The 27,488-nt window shown below is 42.3% G+C and overlaps 1 protein-coding gene and 1 pseudogene across 4 annotated transcripts in view; both read left to right on the top strand.

The window, feature by feature from the left end:
• The window catches only part of LOC102958599 (glutathione S-transferase A4-like), a 37,891-nt gene that overhangs the window by 4,752 nt on the left and 5,651 nt on the right, over positions 1-27,488 (top strand). For 2 of the 4 annotated variants that reach the window (XM_007095519.3, XM_015543557.2), the window contains exons 2-7: positions 4,455-4,561; positions 6,256-6,307; positions 8,876-9,008; positions 11,124-11,265; positions 15,174-15,305; positions 16,503-16,922. In XM_007095519.3, the coding sequence (XP_007095581.1) occupies positions 4,475-4,561; positions 6,256-6,307; positions 8,876-9,008; positions 11,124-11,265; positions 15,174-15,305; positions 16,503-16,625 (669 nt within the window). In that variant the 5' untranslated portion in view covers positions 4,455-4,474 and the 3' untranslated portion in view covers positions 16,626-16,922. Of the gene's footprint in view, positions 1-4,454; positions 4,562-6,255; positions 6,308-8,875; positions 9,009-11,123; positions 11,266-15,173; positions 15,306-16,502; positions 16,923-27,488 lie in introns of those variants that run through there. The other 2 variants (XM_015543559.2, XM_015543558.1) reach the window with 1 other exon arrangement.
• LOC122238916 lies at positions 2,863-2,963 on the top strand (annotated as a pseudogene).

Raw genomic sequence — 27,488 nt, 5'->3', positions numbered from 1 at the left:
ATTGTAACCCTGGGCTTTTAGGGCTCCCTTGAACAACAGGGAAGGCTTGGAGGTGGTGGCAGGGAGGGGAGTGATCCTGTCCCTTGTAATTCAACTCTGGATTCCAAAGATTCATCCTTCAATCTCCCACGTGCCTTGAGAATGAGTAAGAGCCTGGCAGAAGTGAAGTGGGGGAAAGTGATGGGCACAAGGGCATCACATAAAATCCCCAAATTCTCTTCCATACAGCAGCAAACCATGAAAAAGCTCCAATGATGCTCACAATCAAAAAATGAAGGCAAAAGTCACATCCTAATTTGCTTTTAAAATGTCTTATATTGCAATATTGAGTCAAATTTACAAAAGTCTTGTCTTAGCTCCCTTTTACAAAATATCAGTATCATTTGCAACAAAAACTTATAGATCACAAATAAAACTAATAGAGAAGCCAATCAGCATTAGAAGCTCTAAGAAAACATTAAATCTGTTTGTAATTCATTTAAAGAAGCACAGAGGACTCTGTTTATGGACCAGATACTGTAGTATGTATTCTATCCATTATTTTGTCCTCGATCCTTGCAATAGCCCTCTGAAGTGAGTAGTACAACCACCATACCCATTCTAAGGATTAGGAGACTGAGGCTTACAGGGGTGGAAAAAAGTTGTACAACATTAGTGAGGACTTGTGACTCTGCAGCCAAGAGCACCTTGCTTTGAAAGATGGGGATAGTAACACACACGCGTCATCTCTGTTTTGAGGACTGGACATAGTTGGGTACCATGCCTGGCAGAATGGGATGTAAATGAATGGTACTAGATCCACATCTGAGCCCTCAACTTTTTCAGTGTTCACTCTCTGTGAAGCTAAGGTGGCTTTTCTTTCTTTCTTTCTTTCTTTCTTTCTTTCTTTCTTTCTTTCTTTCTTTCGTTTTTTAGAGGTAGAGAATCTTAAGCAGGCTCTTTGAGGAGTCTGGAGCCCGACTCAGGGCTCATCTGGGATCATGACTTGGGTCAAAATCAAGAGTCGGATGCTCAACTGACTGAGCCAGCTAGGTGCCCCAAGGGTGGCTATTAATCCATATTCTTGATTATATACCCTAAGGAGCACAGCTTTCCCTTCTTACCCATTGACAATGCCCCTCCCGGCAGAAAACACCACATTCCATCCCTGGCACCTAGACTCCTGGGCACCTGATGTTGCTGGCTCCCATTGTTTCATTCCAGCACCTCCAAAGGCTCATATGCCTGCATCTCTTTGAGTGTTGATTCTGCCCATGCCACCAAGAAGCTTGCCTTTTCTTGATCGTTTTAGGAGTACATTTTGCTGCCCCTCTTTTCATCTGAGAGATTTCACCATTACTGGTACCAGGCACAGTACCAGTAATCTTACTCTGACTCTTGACTGGGTCTCTGGAACAAATACAATGTCTGGAGCCTCCACATTATGACACTCAGTAGTTGTGTTAGGTATCTGTCTCTCATGGGCAATCTGGGGCCAGAATTTTAATCTCTGTAGATTTCAAGTAACTAAGAGAATAATCAGAAGAAAGACCATCCAGCCAACATTTTAAGTGACCATTGTTGAGAAACAGCTTTTGGAGGCTACCAGAGATGACCTTTCCAGGATCCAAGGTCTAAATCAAAGGATAACTTTCAGCCTTGTCTAACTGGGGGTAGAGGGGTGGAGGGTAGGGATGTGGGGGGTAGGACAGAATCACTATAAAAGGGTGTTAGCTGGGGCATCTGGGTGGCTCAGTCGGTTAAGTGTCTGACTCTTGGTTTTGGCTCAGGTCATGATCTCATGCTTTTGTGAGTTCAAGCCCTGTGTTGGGCTCCACACTGACAGTGGGGAGCCTGCTTGGGAGTTTCTCTCTCTCTCTCTCTCTCTCTCTCTCTCTCTGACCTTCCCTGACTTGTGTTGTCTCTCTCTCAAAATAAATAAACTTAAAAAAAAAAAAAGGTGTTAGCAGGAGTTCCTATGTCCCATATTCTTTCACCATAAGATTTATTTCAAACAGAATTTGGACTCGTTGAAGGTTTCAAGGAGATGAAATGACAGGAATTAACCTGAGACCAGCCACAGCTAGATTCACAGCCTCATCTCCATCTCTCAGAGCAGGTAGAGAGGGGTCAAACTGGTTAGAGCTCCATGCACTAAGCAGAGTGGAAAGAGGAAGCTCCCCAAGCTAGACACTGATATTTAACTTCACCAGTGTTGCTTTATTTTTGTCTGAAGGCAGCAGGACGGACAGATACTTGGAAGGGGTTCTCAGAGGACTTGAATCATTTGTCGGTCACCCAGGGTTTGCTGTTGTTAATATTGTTGTTGTTTGTTTGCTTTGCTGCCTTCCTGACATCTGGTCAATACCTGAAAAATGGCCCATGTGGGTGTGAATTACTCTAGTGCTGACACCCACTGGGCATGTGTGTCCTGCCGTGTCTTTAGCATCCTGGTGAACTGCTATGCCTCCTCTTTCTGACTTCCAACAGCACTTGCATTGGCTCCTTAACCATCCTACGTGGGACCTGTAGGAGACCAGAGAATTCAAGAGCTATCTCACTGGGAAGAGGTTAAACAAAAAGGCACCATTTCCCTTCTCCCTCTTGCCATATTCTTTCCACGCTGATTTTGTTGTAAGGCTCATTCTAAGTTGTGTTAGTAGTAAGTTACTAGACCCAAACATGTTTCTCTAATCAGGGAATTCGGGTGCCTTTTTAATCATTGTGTTTCCCAAGACAATAAATAAGTGGGTTTTTAGGAAGCTCCTGACACTTTCAATACTCAATAGCTAAAGAGGCAACTTAAAAGAAATGAGTCTTAAAAGCAACCCAACATGGGCAGTGCCCAAGAGGTGACAAGACCACAACAAGAAAAGAATTGGTGTGGCTTTGGCAGCACATACGCTAAAATTGGAAGAATACAGGGATCAGCATGGTCCCTGTGCAAGCATGACATGCAAATTTGTGAAACGTTCCATATTACAAAAAGAAAGGGATTCAGCTTTTCCAAGAGTTAAACTGTAAATCCAACGTAGAGGAAAATAGAATGATTGAGGGCAACACGGCCTCAAAACACCTGCAAGATTTTGTGAACCTGAGTGACTTTGTTGTCATAGGATATAGGGTATTAACAGCCAAATTCTTCATCATGAACCGAGCTACTGATGTTCTGATTTTTTTTTTTTTACTTTCTTGTGAATTTTCTTAGCACAGGCAGCGTCCTTGAGTGGAATCCTGGCTAGGACATGCTATTTGGCAGTCTGGGGGTTGGTGGGCAGAGGACTATGGTGAGGGCTGCCTTGGGAAGCTGAGGTCAGTCTCTCTGTCCAGGTCATCTGAGCACCCTCCCAGCCACAGCACCATGAGCACTGTGCCAGTAGTTTGGCTTTTTTTGTTGTTTCCTTGGAGCATGCATTGTTACCTATGGGGTCAGAGAGGCAGATGTGGGAGAAGGAGACCAGACAGTTCTCTGAGTTGGTATAGAGTGTTAACATTCTCAAAGCACGTTCAATAATCCTGTGCGACAGGCAGAGGTCACTAGCATAATAGCCACTGTGGCCCTTGCAGCAGTGAGGTAGAAAGTGCTATCACATATGCCTGCGTTATCACAATACTTTTCTTGAAAAGGCTGCAGGTCACCTAGTGTAATCCTTCCCAGTTACGGATGAGGACATGCAGGTGGACAGACCTACTGAACTGGGCCTAAGGTTGCCCGGCTCCCTGGTGGTCACGCAAGGACTAGAATCCTGGTCCTGACTAGGCGTACATCTGTGCCTGTCCCAACACTCAGAAAAGCCTTGTGACAGAAATGAAAGAGTGGCCCAACTCCCAAAGAACATCTCAGTCCAAAACGGCCCAGCTCCTTGCCACTGTTAGAAAAGATTTTCTTTTGCAAGGTTGTTCATGAAACCATCATATTAACACCTGGATCCTTTCTCAAAATACCAGAGACAGTCTCTCAAATCTATGGATACCTTGATACTTTGATAAGTATAGTTTGTTCTTTTTTCTTAAATTGTGAGATAGAGCATACATACAGGAGAGTGCATTTATGTGCGGTTTAAAGACTAATTATAAAGACCGATTATTAATTCTGTTTAAGAAACAGAATATTGGGGCACCTGGGTGGTTCAGTCGGTTAAGTGTCCAACTTTGGCTCAGGTCGTGATCTCACAATTCGTGAGTTCGAGCCCTACATCGGGCTCTGTGCTGACAGCTCAGAGCCTGGAGCCTGTTTCAGATTCTGTCTCCCTCTCTCTCTGCCCCTCCCCTGCTCTCTCTCTCTCTCAAAAACAAATAAGCATTACAAAAATTAAAAAAAAAAAAAAAGAAACAGAATATTAATAGCATTCCAGACTCACCCTCATTAACCCCCTGCCATCACAACCCTCATCTCCTCCTTGGAGGTAACCACAATCCTGCTTCTATGATCATTGTTTTCTTGCTTTTCTTACTTTTCTTATTTTGCCCTTCAGAAAGCCCTGAGCCAGGAGTTATGACAACCAAGCCCAAGCTCTGCTACTTTCGTGGCAGGGGCAGGATGGAGTCGATCCGCTGGCTGCTGGCTGCAGCTGGAGTGGAGGTTGGTTCCTTCCTGGGAAAAGGAAGGAGGGTAATTTGGGTGGGCTGGAGTGGTCCTCTTCCCCACTTCATAATTCAGGGTGGTCTTTAGAGATGGATCCACTCTTTCCCTTTCCATCTGTCTTCCTTTGTAAGAGGTGAGGGAGGGATCATAGTCCTCTGTTTAAGCAGGGTTGGGAGGGTAGAAGTGTAGGGAGGTGTTCTGGAAACTTTGTAGGGGCAGAGAGATCATGATGACTCATAAGACAAAGGAGAGAGAGGAGACCCACATCTGCATCATTGTTTTCACTGGAACGAACTGATTTCCTGGGGTCTTTCCAGCTTTGGCCTGGCACCATGTTCTACCCATGGCTACCCACTGAAACCTTACCTCCAGCTGCAATCTGGTCTCCTCTTGAGCCCAGAAAAGTCTCCCCCACTTGGATCTGTCCTTAATTCTGAATTCCTTAACCACTGACTTTTCCACAGATTTTCACAAGTGCTTTGAAACTGTTTGGTTTCATGCAGGTGTAGACTTCCTTTTCCCTCTTTGAATGCCATCTTCTTTAAAACAAGGACTCACGTATGACCTTCTTTGTTTTGTTCACCTTATCCTACCCACATCTCAAGTCTTAGGGACAAAAAGTCACTCTTTCCCACTGAAGCTTCAGAGATTCCATCAGTAAATGATAACCCCACCTGAGTAATAATCTTCAGATCCCTTTCATTGAATGTACAATTATCGAAGAGAAATTTAATTTGACCTGATACAGAGGGAGAATGGCACAGAAGAGAGAGAAGAAGGGAAAGAGAGGAATAGGAGAAGGGAAATTATTGGGGGAAGTTAGAGAAAAGGACAAGAATTTGGAGAGAAAAAAGAGCTAATGTGAAGAAAAGGAAATAATATGAACGGGGCTGGGGATATCCTGTTAAGTAGACAAAACCCCCAAAGGGATGCCAGTCCCATGCCCCCTACACACACACATGCTGGCAGAATTTTCAGCTGTGTCTAAATTGGTAACTTTGTGGTTCGTTTTAAAATTTTCATTCTGGGGGCACCTGGCTGGCTTAGTCAGTGGAGCTTCTGACTCTTGATCTTGGGGTTGTAAGTTCGAGCCCCACATTGGGTGTAGAGAATACTAAAAAATAAAATCTTTGTTGCTGTTGTTGTTTATTTATTTGAGAGAGAGAGAGAGAGAGAGAGAGAGAACACTACCACAAGCAGGGGAGGGGCAGAGAAAGAGGGAGCCAAAGGCTGAGCTGTCAGTGCAAAGCCTGACTTGGAGCTCCAACACATGAACTGTGAGATCACGACCTGAGGCACCCAGGCACCCCTACTTAAAAATGAAATCTTGGGGTGCCTGGGTGGCTCAGTCGGTTAAGCATCCGACTTCAGCTCAGGTCATGATCTCACAATTCGTGAGTTCGAGCCCTGCATTGGGCTCTGTGCTGACAGTTCAAAGCCTAGAGCCTGCTTCAGACCCTGTATCTCCCTCCTTCTGCCCCTCCCCTGCTCATGCTCTGTCTCTGTCTCAAAAATAAATAAACATTAAATTTTTTAAAAAAAATAAAATCTTAAAAAAAGTAAATAAAAATAAAATTTTCATTCAGGAAGCCATTGGACATTTTATACTGTGAACATTTCTCTCTCTCTCTCTCTCTCTCTCTCTCTCTCTCTGAGGACATTAAAGTTATAACAATGTTTCTTTTATCTAGTTTGAAGAAGAATTTATTGAAACAACAGAACAATATGAGAAGTTGCAGAAGGGTGAGCCTAGATTTATCCAATGCTATATTACTAGAAAAAAAAATTGTTTCTGGAAATACTCATTTCAATACAGGAACACAAAACTCTACAGTGACAACTATGAGGACAAGGACTGCTAACACTGATTGAATGCTCACTGTATCCCTGTCATAGAGCTAAATGTATCATCTGCATTTCTCCTTAGACTTCATAAAAGCTTATCAAGTAGACTATGACCCTGACCTCAATTAGATATGATAGCATGGGCTAACTGAGCTAATTGGTTCAATACTCCCCACCCCACTAAAGAATCCTTTTAGAATTCTTAAATACTGATCCAGTGGGTTGAAGGGGAGGGAGTAAAAGGGAAGAGGAATTTGACCAAAGGTATTCTTTAGTTCTCATGGCTCATATCCACTTCCTCTTAATGGTTTCAGCAGGTTAACAGACACCATTTTTTATCAGGTTACAATTATAGAACCAAGACTACAGAAAAGATCAAAATTTGATTACATTTGGAAGAAGTCCTTCATCCTTACAATGCCCTAGAAAAGTCTCTCACACCAAGACAAAAGACTAGTACTTTCACAGAGCTTCTTAAACTTCTAACCGCCACAAAGTTATTTTCCTTATCTAAGGAAACCTGGATGTTCCCATTATTGCTGATAAAGTCATGAAATGAACACAAATTATTTTTTGAAAAAATGTTCAACTAGTAATCAGCAGACCTACCATTTACAAACTGTATGACTGCAGAAGGCCTTTAACTTCTCTGCGTCCTTTCTCCTTACCATAAAATAAAAATAATCTCTGTGGTCACAGATGCAGGATGCCAGTAGATCTCATTAAATGGGGAAGGCCAGCTAACCCCTCCCCAGTTCTTGTCCAGAAACTTTAATAAATCCCTGAACCTCCTCTTCCTCGTTATTTCTGCCCTACTCCACCCCAAACAAGGCCAGTCACTGGTACGTAGTAGGGAGTAAATACATATGTATTGAATAAGTAAATGAAATGTATCTTCAGAAACTCTTCCATGATCATTCTGGCAGGAAGTCCTCCCTAACAGCCTAGGAGATCTTCCATTCCTCTCTGAGTCTGTGATGCTACTCTTGTGCTTCTGACACCCTCCTGGGCATTACTATTATTAGTGAATAAGAGGCAGAAAAGGACAGCAGAGAGGGCCCTCGGCAGAGAGTCGGGAGACCTACTTCTGTTGGTTTAGCTGTCTCCTATGAGTGTGAGCTAGTCACGTTTGCCCTCTTGGCCTCCATAGTGCCATAGTCTATAATATGAATGAACTAAATGATTGCAAAGATCCTTCCCTGCACTGTTGATCCTAGATTTTTAAAAATCCTTCTGAAGAAGATCATCAGTTCCTAGAAGCATGGATCATTTTTAATGGACTTCTGCATCCTTAAAAGCAGTAGCACAGAGACCAGTTTGGATGATCATTCAGTGTTAGACAAATGTAGCACTATCTTTAGGAAGTGGAGATTTTTCAGTCTCTCCATTAATAATTGTACTAATATTTCCAAGGCATGGTCACAAGCATGATTTTATTCCTGCTCAAGGAAACCCTACAATGGGCAAGACAATACTGCTACAGATCAGAAAATAGGTTTAGGGAAGACAGAGACTTGCCTGAATCATCCAACTAAATAGGGACACTGGCTCCCTGAAAAGTTCCTGTGGTGGTTTTCTCTCCACCATCTTCTACTGTCTCTCATTAAATCAAGCAGCAACAATATTGGAAACTAGGGAAATTCATTATGGTCTTTGCCAATGCACTAGTAAAGTCTGGTTCCTATTCTAGATAAAGTTCCTTATTCTCAGCAATGTGCAGGTAGTAAAGGAAATTTAAAGGCTATGTATTTCTTCAAGACCCTATCCTATGAAAAGAGTACTAATTATAGTACACCTTTAAATGCACTACTTTTATAGGCAGTCACTCACAATGAAGAAAATTTAATTTTACTGAACACTGATTATTGACAGTATTCAGTGCTTTTTTAAAGCTATCTCATTTAATCTTTTCAAAAATCCTGCTTGATAGGTATTATTACTGTTTTAGAGAAAAGGAAGCTGAAGCTCAGGTAAGTCATTTGCTTAAAGACACATGGCTGGGGAGGGCTAAAGCTGGCATTTGGACCCAGTATTCCTGGGTTCTTGTTGTCACATCTGTCCTGCTGCTGTGTAGACCTGGAGTGATACCTGATGTGCTTTTCAAAGAATTCAGGCTCCCAGCCTCCAGCCCTGAATCAGAATTATCTGGGGAGTGGGTGAGTATTTTTAACAATCCATCTCCCTGAGATGATTTTCATAGTATTTATATTATAATACAGTCATAGTAAATGTATAGTGTCTTAAATAGTCGTGATTAACCAATGCACAAAAATGCATGAAACCATCAAGCGAGTCTCAGATTTTCCATAAAGCAAATGGTAGGAATTTCCTCAACAACTGGCATCGTTAGCTCACCACTTTGGATGAAAACTAAAAACTACTCAACAAAATTAGAAGGGACCCTCCTGAAGGCTTACCGCAACCATGGAAGGAGAGTACCCTAACCTCTCTTTGCTCAATCCATAGATGGACGCCTGCTATTTGGCCAAGTGCCTATGGTTGAAATTGATGGAATGGTGCTGACACAGACTAGAGCTATCCTCAGCTACCTTGCTGCCAAGTACGACTTGTATGGGAAGGACCTGAAGGAGACAGTCAGGTACCACAGTGTTCATGTCTGTACATGACTCTTATCCAAGCTCTGTAGTTTTGCACCAGCTGAAATTCAGTTCAGATGTAGACTTTCTGCCTGGGCTAGGAGGAGAAGGCAAGGGGAACAAAGGGGAGATGCTCTTGCTATACCCACATGTGCTGTGCATAACTCTGAAGACTCCAGGTTTCCCCTTTTACTACTCATGGTGGTCTGCATTCAACATTCATATCCTCTCCCCACTCCTCACAGAATAGGTTCTCATAAAATGACCTAGTAAACTTCATTCTATGTAAGGTGGAAATGACTGATTCAGCAAACACTGAGCATTGTATCAATGATCTATTACCACAAATACTGTTGTAAAACATACCACAGTGACTTAAATCAGTAGGCATTTATTCTTCGTCACCAGTCTATATGTCACGTGGGCATTGGCATATCTGGGCCAGGCTTGACTCCTCTTGGCTGGACTTACTCATTATGTCTGTAGTCAACCAGTAGGCAGTCAGGGGGCTCTGGTTTAGGGTGCTGACTGTCCACTGAGGGGTAAATGGGCCATGTGTCTCTCATTCTCTCATGCCAAGCTTGTTCTTGGAGCAGCTAGGGAGGGTTCTAACAGAGAGTAAAAGCATACAAAGCTTCTTAAGTTCTAGGCTCAGAACTGGTCATCAGTTCCACCTCATTCTATTTGTCAAAGCAAGTCATGAAGTCATTCCAGAAAACAGACCACAACTAATGATGGAAGGGACTATCAAGTTTTATCACAATTACTGAACGGTGAAGTTTTGTGTCCATTGTTTTGCACATATATACCACAAGCATCTACTCCATGCTGGGCACTGTGTGCTAGGCTTGGCTGAGGATGGCTGGGTTATTATTCCCAGGAATACATAGTTCAGCTTCACATGAGATAAGTAAACTACAGACAAAACGAAGACTTATAACTATAAAGGTTTTATCTGTATTTGGGGTCAAAGGGCCATTTCAGTGGTCCTTGAAATCTTATCCCCACAAGCATGAACACTATGGGGTGGTCCATACATATACAGAGAAGACATGGTAGGACAAAGGCCTAAGTTCAATTGTTTAGAAGAAGGACAGAGAGTATAACATAGGAATGAAAAAGTCCATAACCAGAAGCAGCACACCCAACTCTTCTTTAGATCCACCTTTAAAATGAATTTAGTCATCCTAACTTGCAGTCCCAAAGGTTTATGGGAAGAGAAGCAATTTCAAACAGTGTATGAAAAGCATCCTTTTGTAACAATGTAAATGAGTAATACTATGCAAAAGCAATCTGTTTCTCACTGTTTTGATGCATGTGTTTGTTTTTTACAATTAAAGGTGACAGGCTAGATGACAATCGAACATGTAAGAAAAACGATTTGTAATTCAGATAGGACAACAAAGTAAATTATGCTTTTATATATGTTGAAAATAGAGATGATCACTGAACCAAATCTGTTGGGCAGTTAGCATATAGTGGGGGATACACAGACACACAACTCTTAATGTTTGCATGCTGGTTGTAGAGAGAACTTGCACAGCATAACTGCACCAATAGTCTAATAAATAATGGTCATATATCTACCAATCTTAGTTTTTTTGTTGTTTTTTTAACCTTTTTTTTTTTTTTTTTGCGTTTGTCAATGCAAGGGAAAATTTTAGAGAATGAATCAAGGTATTTGTCTGATCTGACTAGGAAAGCAAACGTTTCCTTCTCAGTTGCCAGGTCAGGGGAAGACCTGCTAAATTATGCATCTTTCCTAAACAACTGAAGAGGTTCTGGTGCTAATAGTTTCGCACTTCCGGTAAACTTCATTCAGTTGGGTTTTTAAAACCACAATAATCTATTTATTTATGGCAGATATCAACTTAGAGGCACTTACTAATTTTTTTCACACATCCCTTCATTCAATAAACATTTCCAGAGACGCTAGTAAACCCTGGTCACTAGGATGGCTCTGTTGGCAGAAATCATTCCTGAGCATGGAATCTTAAGGGAGGGGGCATGAAAAGTCATTTGCCCCAATATTGATCTGCGCCACCACTGTGGCGAATTAGGGAATCCCATACTGAAAGGGTCGCGTCGGAATAAGAGTCAACACGCTGTTTTGTCAGGATCAACATGTACGCTGACGGTACCCTGGACCTCATGATGATGACCGCGCTGGCTGCGTTCAAACCCCCTGAGGAAAAAGAGGAGAATCTTACTTTAATCGTGAAGAAAGCTAAGACCCGTTACTTCCCCGCCTTTGAAAAGGTAGGGGAGGAGCAATCCACTTTGGACCTCACTGAGGCCTTATGCTGGCGGGCCAGACGTGCCAAGGTGCTCTCGCGAGAGGCAGGGTCGCCCTTCGCGACGGCTGCGCGCGCAGGTCCTGCTAGTGGAGTAGGGGGCGGGGCTGGCATTATCAAGAGGCCTGCCGGTACCCCTTCCCACGCCAGAGGGCAACTGGGGGCGGGGCGGACGAGAACTGGGAAGCCGAGCGCGGGCAAGGCAAGTTCCCACCTGCACTTGCAGGATGCAGGCATTCCGGACTTACTTCCTGTTGCTAAGAAGACTATTTCAGGCGTGAATATCTGTTAAAAATGTTAAAAAGACAGAAGCTGTGGTAGAGCTTTACTGCACCTGGAGCAAAACTTTAATAAGGGTTACGTAATTATGGAACCTCTAACAAAACTGAATGGGAATAAGCCAAATGCAATGAAAGGTACAGCGCTTCTGTTCTGAATTTTTAAGAAGCCATCAGCCCAAGGCATCTTCACCTTAAATTTCCTGTCAGATGTTTCTTTACGTGTAATTCTGGTGGGTAATCATGCCTCAGTAAAAAGATAAGGTCTCTTAAAGTTACAACTTTTCCGAAGTCATTTTGGAGTGAATCATTAGGAATGTCCTGGAAATACATCTGGTAAGGTACCATGTATGCATAGGGTTCCATAAATAAAGGCTTGTCAGACAGAAGAATTCTGTGGTATTTCTCCTCAGTCTTAGTCTTGGGGAAAGAATGATTTATTACTGATTAAACCGCAATGAAGGATTCTGCCAGTACCTCAGAACTAGACAAGCAAGCTCCTCTTTATCTGGAACAATGTACAGTGTTGTTGAAATGCCTTTCATGTAAAAAAAAAAAAAAAAAAAAAAAAAAAAACTAGTGTGATTACTTGAGTTATAATGTTAAATGGACATTATCATACTACAGATTTTGAAATCTGTGTGGCCTAACCCAGTACTCCTCAAAACACTTAAAATAATGTATTTGTTCAAATCAGGATCAGACTCAAGTTTATCTGAAACTAATGTAACATTGTGTGTCAACTGTATTTCAATTAAAAAAAAAAATAACCCCGAAAACAAAGAAACAAAAAAATCCTCAAATTCATTCTCTGTCATTAGTCAATTACATTTTTAAGCTTCTTTTAATCTATAAGGTCCCTTCCTCTTTTTTTCTATTTTTTAAATATTTATTTATTTTGAGAGACAGAGTGCACAAGGGAGGGGGGCAGAGACAAAGAGAATACCAGGCAGGCTGCCTGCTGTCATCACAGAACCCAACTCCGGGCTGGATCTCATGAACCATGATGTCATGACCTGAGCCAAAATCAAGTTGAATTGGACACTCAACTGACTGAGCCACTCGGGCTCCCCTTTTTCTCCCCTTCTATTCCTCTTGTATTTATCTTGTCAAATTTCCCATAGCCTGGATTTTACTAAATGCAGCATACTCCTTTATTCTCTAAAATTTCTGTCAATTGGAAGTTAGAATTAGAAGCCTAATCGTGTCCAGATGTGATTATTTTGGCCAGACTGTCATAGGTGATGTTGTGAAGGTCATTAGGAAGCAGACATTATCTGGTTTTCCCTCTTCTTACAACTAAATGTGACTGATGATTAATGCCTAGACCCACTGATTTATTGGTGAATGCAAAATACTGACACCCAAATCTGTTAACCCCTCTTCATTTATTAGCTGGAATACTTTCTATAAAATGAATCTTCCCCGTCATAATATATTTAGTTACTTTGGGGTGTGGTTTATATTAGGAAAGGAGGATAAATCCTTGATTCTTGCTCTGTGTTCACTGCTTTTCAAAATGAGTTAGTTACCTAGCATCTTCAAAGGGGACTAATGAGTTTATTGATTTTTTCCTTCTTGTTTTTGTTCTTTAAATAACATGATGATACTGTTTATTGCCATGAATTTGAACATTGGCTGTGCTTTGATTAATGTTAGAGCTCTTCTTCTTTTCTTTTCTTTTTTTTTTTTTTTTTTTTTTTGAGTATGGGGTGCCTGAGTGGCTCAGTCAGTTAAGCATCCGACTCTTGGTTTCAGCTCAGGTCATGACCTTGTGGTTCATGGGATTGAGCCCCATATCAGGCTCTGTGCTGACAGCTGGCAGCCTGCTTGGGATTCCCTCTGTCCTCTCTCTGCCCCTCCCCCATGCATGCACATGTGCACATGCATGCCCACATGTGCGCTCTCTCTCAATAAATAAATTTTTAAAAATACATAAATAAAGTAAATTTGAGTATAGTTGACACACAATGTTACATTAGTTTCAGTAATTATGGAAGTGATTATAGAAGCTCAAGTGTCTTATCTTTTGGACAGTGGTAGCTTGGTCAAGTTTGCTTCTGGTTTTTGACATGGTCCCAGCAATCTTTGATTCCTCCCTTTTTTTTTTTTTTTTCGGTCTGAAGAATCTCCCTCTTTTTTTTTTTTAATTTTTTAATTTTACTTAAATCCAAGTTAGTTAACAAGAATGTCCTTCTTTTTGAAAAGATTCTGGAAAATCCTCCACCAAATAATAGGGAAAATGGCTTCCTCCCTATTCTCTCTGTTCTGTCCTTCTGGGCTCCTCTTAGACTTAGGTTGGAGCTTCCTTCTATATTACATGTCTCTTAACCTCTCTCTCATATTTTCAGTATCTTTATTTCTGTGGGTTTCCTCAGATCTTTATGCCAAATTACTTATTTTTTTCAATTTCCCTATTGAATATTTTTATACCATTTATATTTTTCATTTAATAATATTTATTTCTTTTTCAAACCCATATGCTCTTTTTTTTTTTCCACATGCCTTCCTCCCCCATTTTCTCTTTGAACATTTTAAGCATTTTTAACTCCTTAAAGAGTCCACTCTTGAGGTACCTAGGTGGCTCAGTCAGTTGAACATCTGACTTCAGCTCAGGTCATGATCTTATGGTTCATGAGTTCGACCCCTGCATTGGGCTCTGTGCTGACAGCTCAGAACCTGAAGCCCGCTTCAGATTCTGGGTCTCCCTCTCTCTCTGTTCCTCCCTTGCACTCTCTCTCTCTCTCTCAAAAATAAATAAAGATTAAACAAAAAATTTTAAGAGTCCACTCTTACATTTGGCTCTGTGACCCAAAATTCTTCTTTGTCAGTGTGCTGCCTCTGTCTTATAAAAGAGTTATCTCAAGTACAAATCATGTGCTTTGTAACTTGTGTCTGTGAGCTTGTCTTCTGCAGGAATCATTTTCCATATATTTGGCATATTTGATATATTCCATCAACTGTTTTTATGTTTGCCATGGCTGGAATACTCTAGAATTCACTGATTCTAGTCATTTTATTCATCCATACTAATACTTTATTTTTATTCATGTATCACAGGAAGAGATGTGGTGCCTGAATTTATCTTTGTTCCTTACCAATGGAATAAACCCATATTTTGTACATCTGCCACTCAAAGCTACACCTGAGGGATTTTTATATTCACTTTTCATTGGATAGTAAGAAGGCTCAGGTTTGGGCTTCTGATATCCCATTGATGATTTATTTCTACTTGTGGGATAGTAGCCAGATTCTAGTTAATCATGACCTTAGTGTCTCCCTATACTAGTGGGTTCAGTTTTACTTAACCAGCTCTAAGCTTATTAGAGAGAACTCCGTTCTAACACTTTACTACCCCAAATAACTTGATAATCACTGACAATTTTCCAACAATATTGTGCCAATTTGCAGCAGGTTTAAGAGTGTTTAAGAGTTGGTTTTATCTGACCATTTCTAGGATTCTTGGAGATTATCAAGAAAAAGATTCTTTAGTACATATGATCTTTACAAAAGAGTCCCTGCTTTTATAAGTGTTTAGCCAGGCAAAATAATCTTTACTTTTATATGATATTCTTTGTCATCTTTCTTTCTGCAGATTTTGAATGACCACGGAGAGGATTTTCTCGTTGGCAACAAATTCAGTTGGGCAGACATACAACTGTTGGAAGCTATTTTAATGGTGGAAGAACTCGATGCTTCTGTTCTTTCTGACTTCCCTCTACTGAAGGTAGTGTATTAATATCCACACGAAGCCTAAGAAAAAGTGAATAGAAACCAAGACTAAAACAAAATGTATCTCCAGGTCATCTTAAACGAAGACTGCTTAAAAAAAATTTTTTTTAATGTTTATGTATTTTTGAGAGAGAGACAGAGGATGAGTAGGGGAGGGGCAGAGAGAGAGGGAGACACAGGATCGGAAGCAGGCTCTAGGCTCTGGCCTGTCAGCACAGAGCCTGATGCGGGGTTCAAATTCATGAGCTGTGAGATCATGACCTGGCCTGAACTCCGAGGCCTAACTGACTGAGCCACGCAGGGGCCCCAGGCATCCGATTCTTGATTTCAGCTCAGAGCATGATTTTGCAGTTCGTGAGATCAAGCCTCACATCGGGCTCCATGCTGCCAACTGCTAATGCTTGGGATTCTCTCTCTCCCTTTCTTTTTTTGCCCCTCCCCTTTTTTCCCTTTAAACTAAACAGCACATTCTAGAGCTCTTTCCCTGTCAATACAGGGGTCTTCCTCTTCTTCTTATATATTATATCATTTTAAATTACTGAACTATATACTTTGTAGGGATGTACCATAGTTTATATAACCAGTTTTCTGTTCTTGGAAATATAGGTTATTTCTGACTTTTCACTGTGCTAACATTCTTATCATTATTTCTTCGCTCATACGTTATGTTATTTCTTTGCTCACCCTTATAAGAAATTCCTAGAACAGGAATCAGTAGGTCAAAGAGTATGAATTTTTTAGAGTTTTTAATATGAACCTCTTTGAGACAATGATTTTTTATTTTTTCAATTTTTGAGAGAGATAGTGTGTGGGGCGGGGAGGGGCAGAGAGAGAGAGGGACAGAGAGAATCTGAAGCAGGCTCCATGCCCAGCATGGGGCCCAACATGGAGGCTCCATCTCACGACCCTGGGTTCATGACCTGAGCCGAAATCAAGAGTCGGACACACTGACTGAGCCACACATGCACCCGAATGATTGTTTAACAAAACAGTTTATTCAGGCTAAACATACTAGCAATTGTATTACCATCCTGGGAACATCCAGCAAACAGGCCTTAAGAATTAATTCAGATTCAACACACTGAGCTCCATAAGCTGGCAGCCTAAGCACTCTCCTCCCATGACAAAGTTATGATTTTCTTAAAGGTTGTGGCTGCTATCGAGGCTTTCATTTTACTGGTTCTCATTTCAGGCATTTAAAGCAAGAATCAGCAACATCCCTACAATTAAGAAGTTCCTGCAGCCTGGGAGTCCGAGGAAGCCGCCCCCAGATAGCCACTATGTGGAGGTAGTCAGGGGCATCCTGCAGTTCTGATGAAAGTAGGTCTTACAGTGGCAAACAGCCATGATCCAGTCGCAGGATCAGTACGGGCTGCTGCAAACTGAAGCAAACTATAGATTCTAAGAGTAAAGTGTCTGAAAAGAACAAAACCATACTACTAGGAACAGGAAACACTGATTAAATGCAATACGAAACCATTCTGATGTGTGAAATTTTTTTAAGCTTGTCGATTGTGGATGATGGTTACAACCTTTATGAAATCAGTGTTGTGTGTAAATAAATAGGAGGCAGTATGGGGCGCCTGGATGTTTCAGTTGGTTGAGAATCCGACTTCGGCTCAGGTCATGATCTTGTAGTTCATGAGTTCGAGCCCTGCATCAGGCTCTGTGCTGACACCTCAGAGCCTAGAGCTTGCTTCTGAATCTGTGACTCCCTCTTTCTCTGCCCTTCTACTGCTCATACTCTGTCTCTAAAAAAATAAATAAATGTTAAAAAATGTTGTTGTTTTTTTTTTAAATAAGAGGCAGTGTGTATTTAGGGCAGCAGCCTACATAAGGCACTGTTCTCGCTGTCTGTACCAAGATCAGGACCACTGTTGGAAGAGTGAACAGAGAGATTTGGGGGCCAGGATCTCTCCAACACCCACACTGACGCTGAGTACTTGGGTTAGATAAAAAGTGGCAAATGACAAATCAGGAGTGACATGATGGCTGATGCTAGTGAATCCTAAGAGGAAGGATGGGGGACAGAGAATGTCCAGGGAACATCATTCTGTGGCCCCAAAAAGAACTTGGACAATTAGACAACCCTATTCCCCCTAACAGAGCCTCCTTAGTCTGGGTTTTGCTTTCCTAAAACAATTCCAAGTAAGACTAAGATTAAGATGTAACCGATGAATATTTGTACAAACTGACCCAAAGATTCCCTGTCCTTGATAAACATGCTTTAAGTGTATCTAATGCATTCCCAAGTTGGGTAATTTGGAACTCAGCTCCACATCAGGACCCTGTTTGGTGGGGGATGGAGCAGCTGTCCAGGGTGATCTTACAGGCACGGTGGTGCTTTCCAATGGGTGGTCTGTGGTCTGGAGCAGGGCTTCTGTCAATGCTTTGAGGTACATGACTCTACCAGCTCTAAACTGCTGCTGGGCCATCCTGCCCAAGCCACACACTTGATCAGCTTCTGAGTATGTATCCAGGTACATGTCCTTACTTGTGAAATGACTTAATGGCTCACCAGACTTCATGCCACCTGAAGGGCACCACAGGGCATCCCTACACTGTACCTCATCTCTCCATTTTACCTCCCCAACTCAGATGACAGATTGGTCAACAGAGTTATAACCACGTAGACCATTCAGCATCCCCCAGCCCAGCCTGTGTATGACCTGAGCTCTTGCTCCCAACGTAGTCAAATCCCAACCTGGGGATTCTCATTTAGCTAATTGCCCTGTCTCATTCCCCACTCTGGCAAGGCCATGGTCACTACCAGATGATGAATCAGAGTGGGAGAAAAGACTTCTCACAGGGAAACTCTGCCCTTCTCTCTGTGGGATGACTTTTTCCTCTGACCTCCGCCAAAGCCAAGAGTCTGACCTGACAGAAATTAAGTGAGGAAAGGAAAAGAACTTATTTTTTCACGATTCAAAATGGTAAGCCAATCTCTTTTTGTTATAATCACATGGTCTTGGTAAATAATTCAAATAGTTTAGAAGGCTTACACAGTGAAAAATAAAATCCTCCCCTCCCTGGATTGTTCTTAAAAACAAGCACTTCCTGGGTCCTCACTCCCTGCCCTGATGTCTCCCTTGAGAACCAAGCACCATGTGGTTGAGTTCCCAAAGCCTTAAGCCTGTGTTGCCCAGGGTCCTACTTCCTGGGTTATGAAAACAAACCCTAGGTCTGACCCCAACCCGGCACATTCTCTGAGCACACCCTAAAGGCAACTAACAAAGGCACATCCAACCAGTGCCAGAGAATGATTCATTATAATACGTACAAGTTGCTGTCTTTCTTGTAATAGTCTTTATCCCTTCATCCTTCCCTATAGGGCTCTCTTTGGGCCAACTGCCTAGCTACCCAAACTAGTAGAGGTAATTCTGGGTGTCCAAGGAAGTGAGCCTCAGAGAGTCTATAGCAGTCAGCAACATTCAAGGCCCCACTTCTCTTCCATCACTAGGGAGTCGTAGCTTTGGACAGAAAAAGATGGGCAAGTGAAGACAGTCAGCTCAGTATACCCGTAGAAAGGGAGGTATAAGGCTTCAAAGGTCCTTGGTCTTCTCTTCCAAAAGATTCTGGGATGAAGACCCTCTAACCATCTTTCTTTGCCCATTTCAAAAGGTTAGCCCTCTGAAAGGTGAGAATTTCTTTCCTTGGTGACTGTGAATCTGTCCTATTTCAGTTAAAGCTTATTTGCTTTGTTTGCTTAGACCTCAGCATACAAAGAATTAAAACCTGGGCAGTGACCCCATAATGACCCTTCCTAACTGGATGTTGATCATTAATCCTCCCTTTGGATTCCAGCTTGGACTTTGCAGCATGGGATTGCTGCATGAGTTTCTCTGATAGGTCCAGAGGGCAAAAAGACACAGCCAGAGATGGTTGTTTCCATTAGCTTGTAAAATTGGGAGAAAGGGGTTTTTTTTTGGTTTTTGGATTTTTTTCATTTGGGGCAGGGGCATGTCAGAGGGTGTAGTTGTAGTTTTTAAGCAAAGAAGGAGGTTTATTAGCTCATACATCTGAAAGAACAAGTATGAATCCAGAGACTTTCAGACCATCAGGATTGCCCATATTTCGCTCTGTGTTGGTCTTAGGTTCTTCCGAGGTTCTGTGATTGGCTCATCCTCATCCCAGGTGGGCCCTGGGGCTGGCGATGCTGCAGCCACAGTGGAACCACAGGGAGGAGGCAAAGGAGGTTCCTTAAAGGAGTGGGCTGGTATTGCAAGGAGGAGAGGGGAGACATGCAGGGCAGACACACCTACAAAGGTTTACTATCTCCCCAGTCTACAGAGAGGGAAAGTGAGGTTCAGCAAGTCTGTTACCCCATACACAAGGCTCCCACTGTGTTGTGCTATACCAGTAGGAATTACCTTCCAGCTTTAGAGATGGGAAAAATTAGACCCACAGAGAGGAGGCAAATTCATTTAAGATCACAAGCTGATGAGTGGCTGAACTGTAGCCCAGACCATGGATCCATGGTCTTTTAAATAGACTGGCAGGAGCCTGGTGTACATTTTGCGAGATTGAGGAGAGGTAGGAGATAGTCTTTCCTGATTGCTTAAGGAACGGCAGATTTGGACACAGTGTTCCCATGCCTCGCCCTCAGTAGCCATTACAATGCTGAGTCAGTAAATTGCACTTTCTGGTTTTTGTTTTTTTCCCATGGCCCTTTCCATCCAGTATCTATTGGACCCTCCCCCAAACCTTGCAAGGATAAAGCTTCTTTCTTTCAGATTGTAACACTACTGGAACTTGATGATTTTTTAAATTTTTTTATTTTAGAGAGAGACAGTGGATGAGTGGGAGAGAGGGACAGAGGGAAGAGAGAGAATCTTAAGCAGCCTCCAACCTCATCATGGAGCCCAAAGTGAGGCTCGATCCCATGACCATGAGATCATGACCTGAGCTAAAATCAAGAGTCAGATGCTCAACCAACTGAGCCACCCAGGCAACCGATTCTTTTTCTTTCTTTCTTTCTTTCTTTCTTTCTTTCTTTCTTTCTTTCTTTCTTTCTTTCTTTCTTTGTTATTATTTTTGTAAAGCTTTTTATGGAAGTAAAGCAAACAGTGAAGGAGGCAAATCTTACATTTACAGCTCAATATCCATTGTTTTTGTTCTTACAAATGTCACATTTCTGTATTTTAATAGGAAGCAGTGCTGAGGATACTGTATATGAAATGTTCAATGAGTTTTAGTTAGCGTATATAATCTTGCAAACATCACCTCACTCTAGTCATAGAATGCTCCCATTCCACAAAGTTTCTTTGTCCCAGTCAAAGGCTGCCCCCATTCCAGTGCCAGGCTATCCCTAATCTGCTTTCTGTCACAGCCCATTTGCTTCTCCAAGATAAAACTGGCATGAACCCCCAATGCCAAAGGTAATAATCCTGGGTCATCTTCCTGTGGCTGTCTCTTCCTGCAGAAAGGTCCAGCAGACCTGCCCTTTTCAGTGAGAGGCTGTCCTACCCGAGTCGGTAGCTCCTTCTCTCAACAGTGAATGAAGTAAGGTAGTACAGACATCACTGGGCAAAGAGAGAATGTCAAGGTCCTGTGAGGAAACCTCAGTCAATTAAGGATGCTGAGGTGTAACCTCAAGGAAACAGGATTTAATGCAAAAGTGAGTTATAATTCACTTAGCAGTTTTATATAGCAGTGTGCATAGAACAGGAATTCACACACTGTTCCAACACTTGAACATGACTATTCTGGGCCCCCTGGGCACAGAGCTTCCCAATCTATGTGTCCTGGATGGGTTGCAGGAAGCCAGGAATTAATCAGCTCAGTCCTTGGGGCTGCTGGAGCCATGTGGTGGTTTACCTCCAGGGCTTACAAATACCACCATTTCTTCTCTCTACTGGTTTGTGAAAGGTTGGGAAATTGCCCTGGGGAGTGCAGGTGGTGGACTCTGAGTTCATAGTGTCATGAGTCAAACCGGCTCTCAACATCAGCCCACTTTCCTACCTTGGGTTATGCTTTCATCAGAGCTTCGTTTACAGACTTCTTTCCCCCCTCTGGGTGTGGGTGTGTTGGCCAGTTATCAGGAACCTTCAGATCCTCCGGGCAATAATTTTCTTCTTGTAAAGTAACAGGTATCTCTGGTTTGTATATATGTCTCCTGTGTGTGTTTTATTGTGGTAAAATATGCATAACATAAAATTTACCATTTTAACCATTTTTAAGTGTACATTTCAGTGGCACTAAGCACGTTTACATAGTTGTGTAACCATCACCATTATCCATATCTAAAATTTTTCATCATCCCGGGGAGCCTGGGTGGCACAGTTGGTTAAGCATCTGACTCTTGATCTCAGCTCAGGTCCTGATCTCACAGTTTATGAGTTTGAGCCTTGCATCGGGGTCTGCTCTGACGGTGCAGAACCTGCTTGGGATTCTGTCTCTCCTTCTCTGTGCCCCTCCCCTGCTTGTGCTTTCTTCTTTCTTTCTCTCTCTCAGAATGAATAAATAAACATGAAAATAATTTAAAAAAAAATTTCATCATGCCAAACTGAAACTGTATACCCATTAAATAATAAATTCCTATCCCCCCTCCCTCCCCGCCCCATCAGGCCAGCCCCTGTTAAACACTGTTCTATTTTCTGTCTCCATGAATTTGCCTACTCTAGGTACCTCAAATAAGTGGAGTCATACAATATTTGTCCTTTTGTGTTTGGTTTCAAGGTTCATCCATGTGTCAGAATTTCATTCTTTTAAAGGCTGTCTTGTGTATTTTTCGTGAAAGGAAGTTTTCTCCTGTTGTATTACCTATGGAGGCACATTTACACGACTGTATTTTAGGACCTGAAGAGCTGATACACAGACCCTGGGCTCATGATCATACAAGACGCCGCCATCTTTGTCTGAGAAGCAGGCTGGGATCCATTCTTTCTGGCTTCTCTGGCCACAACACTCCTCCCCTCCACAACTAGTTCTCAGCTTTATGTAACCTCCCTCTGCACAATTTGTATGCTCTACCTCGTACTTAATTGTAAAAACTTTGTCCCTTCTAAGAGGAATTTCAGGTATCAGGAAACAGGTATGGATATATCAGGGATCAAAGGTCCTTCATAGTGAAACTACACAGCACAGAGATTGCTTTAGACAATTGTCATGAGTGAAAAGTAACATTTACTGGGCATTTTCTATGGACCAGGCTCTCTTCTACGTGCTTTACATTCATTATGTGATTTAATCCTTTAGACAACTTTTTAGGAGACATAGGATCATTTGAGATTGTACAGCGAGGAAACTGAGGCCCTGAGAAGCCAGAGAACCCAGGTTCCCAGAGACAGGACCAGGACTAGTGTGAAGAGCCAGGCCTGCCCATCCCAGGCCCAAGGTGCCTTCCTTTTCCAGGGTTGAGAGTAAATGATTATAAAATACAAGGCTTTAAAAAGATCCAGACCCTGGTTGGGGAGAGATTACTTCATCTTGTTTCCCTGCATGGCCTCTAATACCATCAAGGAATCCAGTCCTGCAGGGATACCCTTGCTCAGACAAGCCTTCTGGTGAGAGCATTCTAACAAGCCAGGTCCACCAGGCCAGTGACCCCAGAAGGGGCCAGAGAGGCAATTCTATTTTGTTTTTCTGGTAGTGATGCTACCTAACTATGGGCATCCTGGGTGGTGGGTGTATGTGGCCCCATTCTCTCTGGTGGCATCCCCCAAGACCTGCCTGGTAGACTGAGGTTGGCTTCTTGTCTAGATTTCTAACTACCTGAGACAGCAGCCATTCGAGGAGGCAATTGACTTTCCTCTCTCATCTCCACTTTTTATTTTCTCTCCTCAGTGCTTTTAAATTCTCTTCCCATAACCTCTGCTATTTATACTGATGCAGTCATCATAATGGCTACTGTCTTTGAGTGCCTTCCTTGTGTCTAGCTTCATGCAAGGCAGTTTTTATCTGTTACTTAATCTTCAAAAACACCTTATATTGTCAGTCTCACTAGCAGGGGAAGGAAGAACTGCCATTGTTATTAAACTGTGCATACCAGGGAAACCAGTCCAGTGGAAAGGGGTGTGTGGAGAACTCTCAGGTTCTACTTAAAGACGGATCACCTCTTCACAGGCCTGTAATGCATACCTAGAAGTAGCTGCTATTTCCCCAAAGTCTGAAGGCCCCTGTTGTCTCTTTACAACTGCAAAAGAATTCAAGAATCTAGTTAATTTGATTGTTTTTCCTTTTGGGTCTTTGTGGCCAAATTAAAAACTATAATTTAGTTGTATTTCTTATTCCCAGAAGGCATCATAGAGAACAGCTTTATATAGTCATAAAGCATCTGGTCAAGTGTGAAAGAAGCAAACAAGAGTCAAGGGACTAGAAGAGATGCTGGAGTTAAATTGAATTGGATGATGCCTCCAGAGACAGGTCCCCTCGAATAGGCGGGCAGCCCCAGTCTCTTCTAGGGAATGGAATTGCAAAGTCTTTTTCTCATGTAAGATTATACCCTACCTGACCAATTTCCAAAATCAAATTTTCTGTTTAATCAGGACATCCACATCAACAAAAGCAAAAAGATTTGGAGAGTGTGTCCATCTGTAGACTCTAAAGATAGATATTTATTCTCACAAATGAAATGAATTCAACAAAAATTAAAAACCAGCTGCTTTCTGCCTCTTACTTTGACATGGATGTGTGTGTGTGTGTGTGTGTGTGTGTGTGTGTGTGTGTGTGTGTGTGTGAATCCAGTGACAGATTTAGGCACAATGCCTGCACATAGCAGCCCCTTGATGCATTGCAGTTTTTCTCCTTCTTTCCAAACATAGAAAGGAGAAGTAGAGATTTTTCTGATAACCCCAAAGCCAATATCTGTTTTTGAGTTTGCCAAATATGAGGTGGGAGGCCTTGGAATCCAGAACAGAGTTACACTCTGTAGCATCATCATTGCTGATGTTGGGTGGGGAAACCTCTGTGCTCCCAGATGCTGGCTCAGTCCTGGTACAGCTGGCTTCTTACCAGCCTCTCTGGGTCTGGCCCCACAATTGGTGCCGCTCCCTATGTCAAAAACAACGAAACTTTGAAAAGTGAGATTGTGGGAAAGGAGTTCCTTTGATTTGGAAAGATTAGACCCTCCTCATCTTTTGACAAAAATAACCCCTCAAAACCCCAAGGCCAGCCCAACCACTGTAGAAACCTTTCCATTGATAGAAAAGAGATAAAACCTCCAAGGTCAACAGTTCTTGTAGGTCTTTTGCCAAAAGTAAACAATTAAGCCCACAGCTGGACTGTAACAGCAGCAGAAAATAACAGACATACTCTAGACTGTTGTGTCTGAAGCAGAGATTCCGGTGGCACTTCAGTGGCTGTTCCCCAGTGCCTGTGTCCCCCATCCTAGTGTGGAAGGCTCCATCTGTAGAGGGCACTTGTGTCTGAACTCCTCGTTCAGCTTACATGGTTTACACTTCCTACTTAAAGTATGGAACCAGACTAGCACTATAGATAGCACCTGGAAACATGTTAGAAATGCAGAGTCTTGGGCCCTACCCAAGACCCACTAAATGAGAATCTGGATTTTAACCAGATCCTGGGTGATCTGTGTGCCCACTGAAGTTTTTTTTTTTAATGTTTTTTTTATTTTTGAGAGACAGTGAGAGACAGAGTGTGAGCAGGGGAGGGGCAGAGAGAGAGGGAGGGAATCTGAAGCAGGCTGCAGGCTCTGAACTGTTAGCACAGAGCCTGATGCAGGGCTCGAAATCACGAGCTGTGAGATCATGACCTGAGCTGAAGTTGGATGCTTAACCAACTGAGCCACCCAGTTGGCGCCCCTGCTCACTAAAGTTTTTGACATGGCCTTGTACTAATACTTGTTTTTCCAAACAAACACAGTCTTGGCTCCACATGTAGAATGCTATCCTTCCCAGGTGTGAGAATGTTCTATTTCCTTTCATCCCCTACTTGCTGTCTATACCATGGGTCTAATCAAACATTTACTTAATAAGAACAACCTCAAGGCCTTGTCTCCAACTCAAACCAGATACAAAAGGCATTCAGAAATAGGGTTGCTAATTTACCAAATAAAAATACAAGATGTCTAGTTACATTTGTGTTGCAGATAAGCAATGAATAGTTTTTTGGTATAAGTATGTTCCAAATGTTACATATGTCCTGTATTTTATCTGGCAACACTATGCAGAAGTCAAAGTACTAGGCTGCTCTGATGGTTTCCCACCTCCTCCTCCGCCCGCTTTAGGTTTCAGACCCTCAATTGCTTCCAGTGGTGGTGGCTTTGGCTCATGTTTTCAAGCCCCAGATCATGGTTTGCTTCCTTCTTTCCACTCTGGGTGAGAGGCACATGGTGAAAATAGCATTGACTTTGGCATCAGAAAGACCTGGGGCTGGCTGTGCCAACCCCATGACTAAGCAAGTTTTCTTTCTAAGCCTGTTTCCACAGAGAGAGTTTCTGGGACAGAATGCATCTGCTTGCCCAGCGTCCTTGGTTGGCTTTAGTTATCTCTTGATAACCAGAGCCTTGGCAGGCACGGCCCACCTGTCCTTGAGTCTCTACCCTTTTCCGGTATCAACTCCAGAGAATCAGATGTGAACAATTCTATGCAGACCTGGGCCATCCTCACGTGACATCCATTACTGGGCTGCCGTGAATTCAGCTCTGATTGTGGCAGTTCCCAGGTTGCAAATTTAGGATGAGATCCTTTACTCAAGTTGCTTACAAGCAAAGTGTGGTAATCATATGGTTGGTATGGGCAGCTGTGGCAACTTATTGTTTGAGAGGAAACAGTATTTAACCATCACCAATGGATGAGTTTTCATCATTTTTTTGTTTGTTTGTTTGTTTATTTAGCGCTAGTGGGGGAGGGGCAGAGAGAGAGGGAGGGAGACAGAGAATCCCAAGCAGGCTCTGCCCTGGCAGCCCAGAGCCAGACACCGGGCTCAAACTCACAAACTGTGAGATCATGACCTGAGCCAAAACCAAGAGTCAGACGCTTAACCAACTGAGCCACCTAGGCACCCCTCATTTTGGTGGTATAAATTGCATGTCTAACAAAAACATGTTTGGGGTATTATAAATTCCATGCATTCCACAAACACCTCGTACTTTTTCTCCCTTTGCATTTCCACTTTTGTTTGCTCCTTGAAGCACTACTGTTGACATCACTAGAGGTCAGCAGAAGTAAGAAGGCACATTCTGTTCAAATGATCTTTGCCTGTTGGTAGCTCAGTGAGAGGGGAAGTTGAATTTTTCTAAATGGCTGTATCCAAACAATAGTTATTTTTACTAGGTTTATTACACAAGCTGTATGTATATCTGATATGGCTGAATAATCAAAAAGGTAAAGAAGTACCAATTTTATGAAGTGTGTTGCCTCTAAAGTTTAATAAGATTTTTTTTTCAATGTTTATTTATTTATTTTCACAGAGAGACAGAGTGAGTCAGGGGAGGGGCAGAGAGAGAATGAGAAAGAATCCCAGGCAGGCTCCAGCTGTGAGCACAGAGTCTGACCAACTGTGAGATCATGGCCTGAGCCAAAATCAAGAGTCAGATACTTCACCGACTGAGCCACCCAAGTGCCCTGAAAGTTCACTTGGATTTTAAAGTCAAATTAGCAGCAAGCCCTAGCCCCAATCATTACTGTTGCACATGCAGTGTAGGGGTCTCATCGCAGTTAAGGAAACAATATTTCACAATAATAAGAAAGAGGAGGTGGGATTTAAAAGTTACATCTGCTATGAGCACTGGGTAATATATGGAATTATTGAATTCTGTTTGTATACCTGAGACTAATAAAAAACTGCATGTTAACTAAAATTAAAATTAAAAAAAGATAAAAATTAAAAAAATTTTTAAAAATTAAAATTAACAAAATTAAAATTATATCTGCTTGCTTTTCCTCATTTAAGGTTTTGGTTGTGGTTTTTGGCTTTCAGCTGGCTGTATTTTTGTCCACACAGATATTTGTCTCCGTAGGTTTGCATTGCTCATCATTACCAACACACTCCTTCTGTGCCAGTAGGCCACTTTTACCCTCCGTGTAATTCCAGGCATGTTCTAAGGAGGGACAGAGGCCCTCTTCACAGTGCTTCAGACCTGGTGTGCAGAGATCCGATGGTTAATCTTAACCTAAAGCCATCTGGGCTTTAACAGAGGCGCAACTTGATTGTTGATGAGTTTCAAATGGTTTGTGTTCAAAGTAGAAGGCTGTAGCAGAGGGAAGATGTATTGAAA

Source organism: Panthera tigris, chromosome B2 (assembly GCF_018350195.1).
Source record: "Panthera tigris isolate Pti1 chromosome B2, P.tigris_Pti1_mat1.1, whole genome shotgun sequence".
Lineage (NCBI taxonomy): Eukaryota > Metazoa > Chordata > Mammalia > Carnivora > Felidae > Panthera > Panthera tigris.
This window is presented reverse-complemented; position numbering and strand designations above follow the sequence as displayed.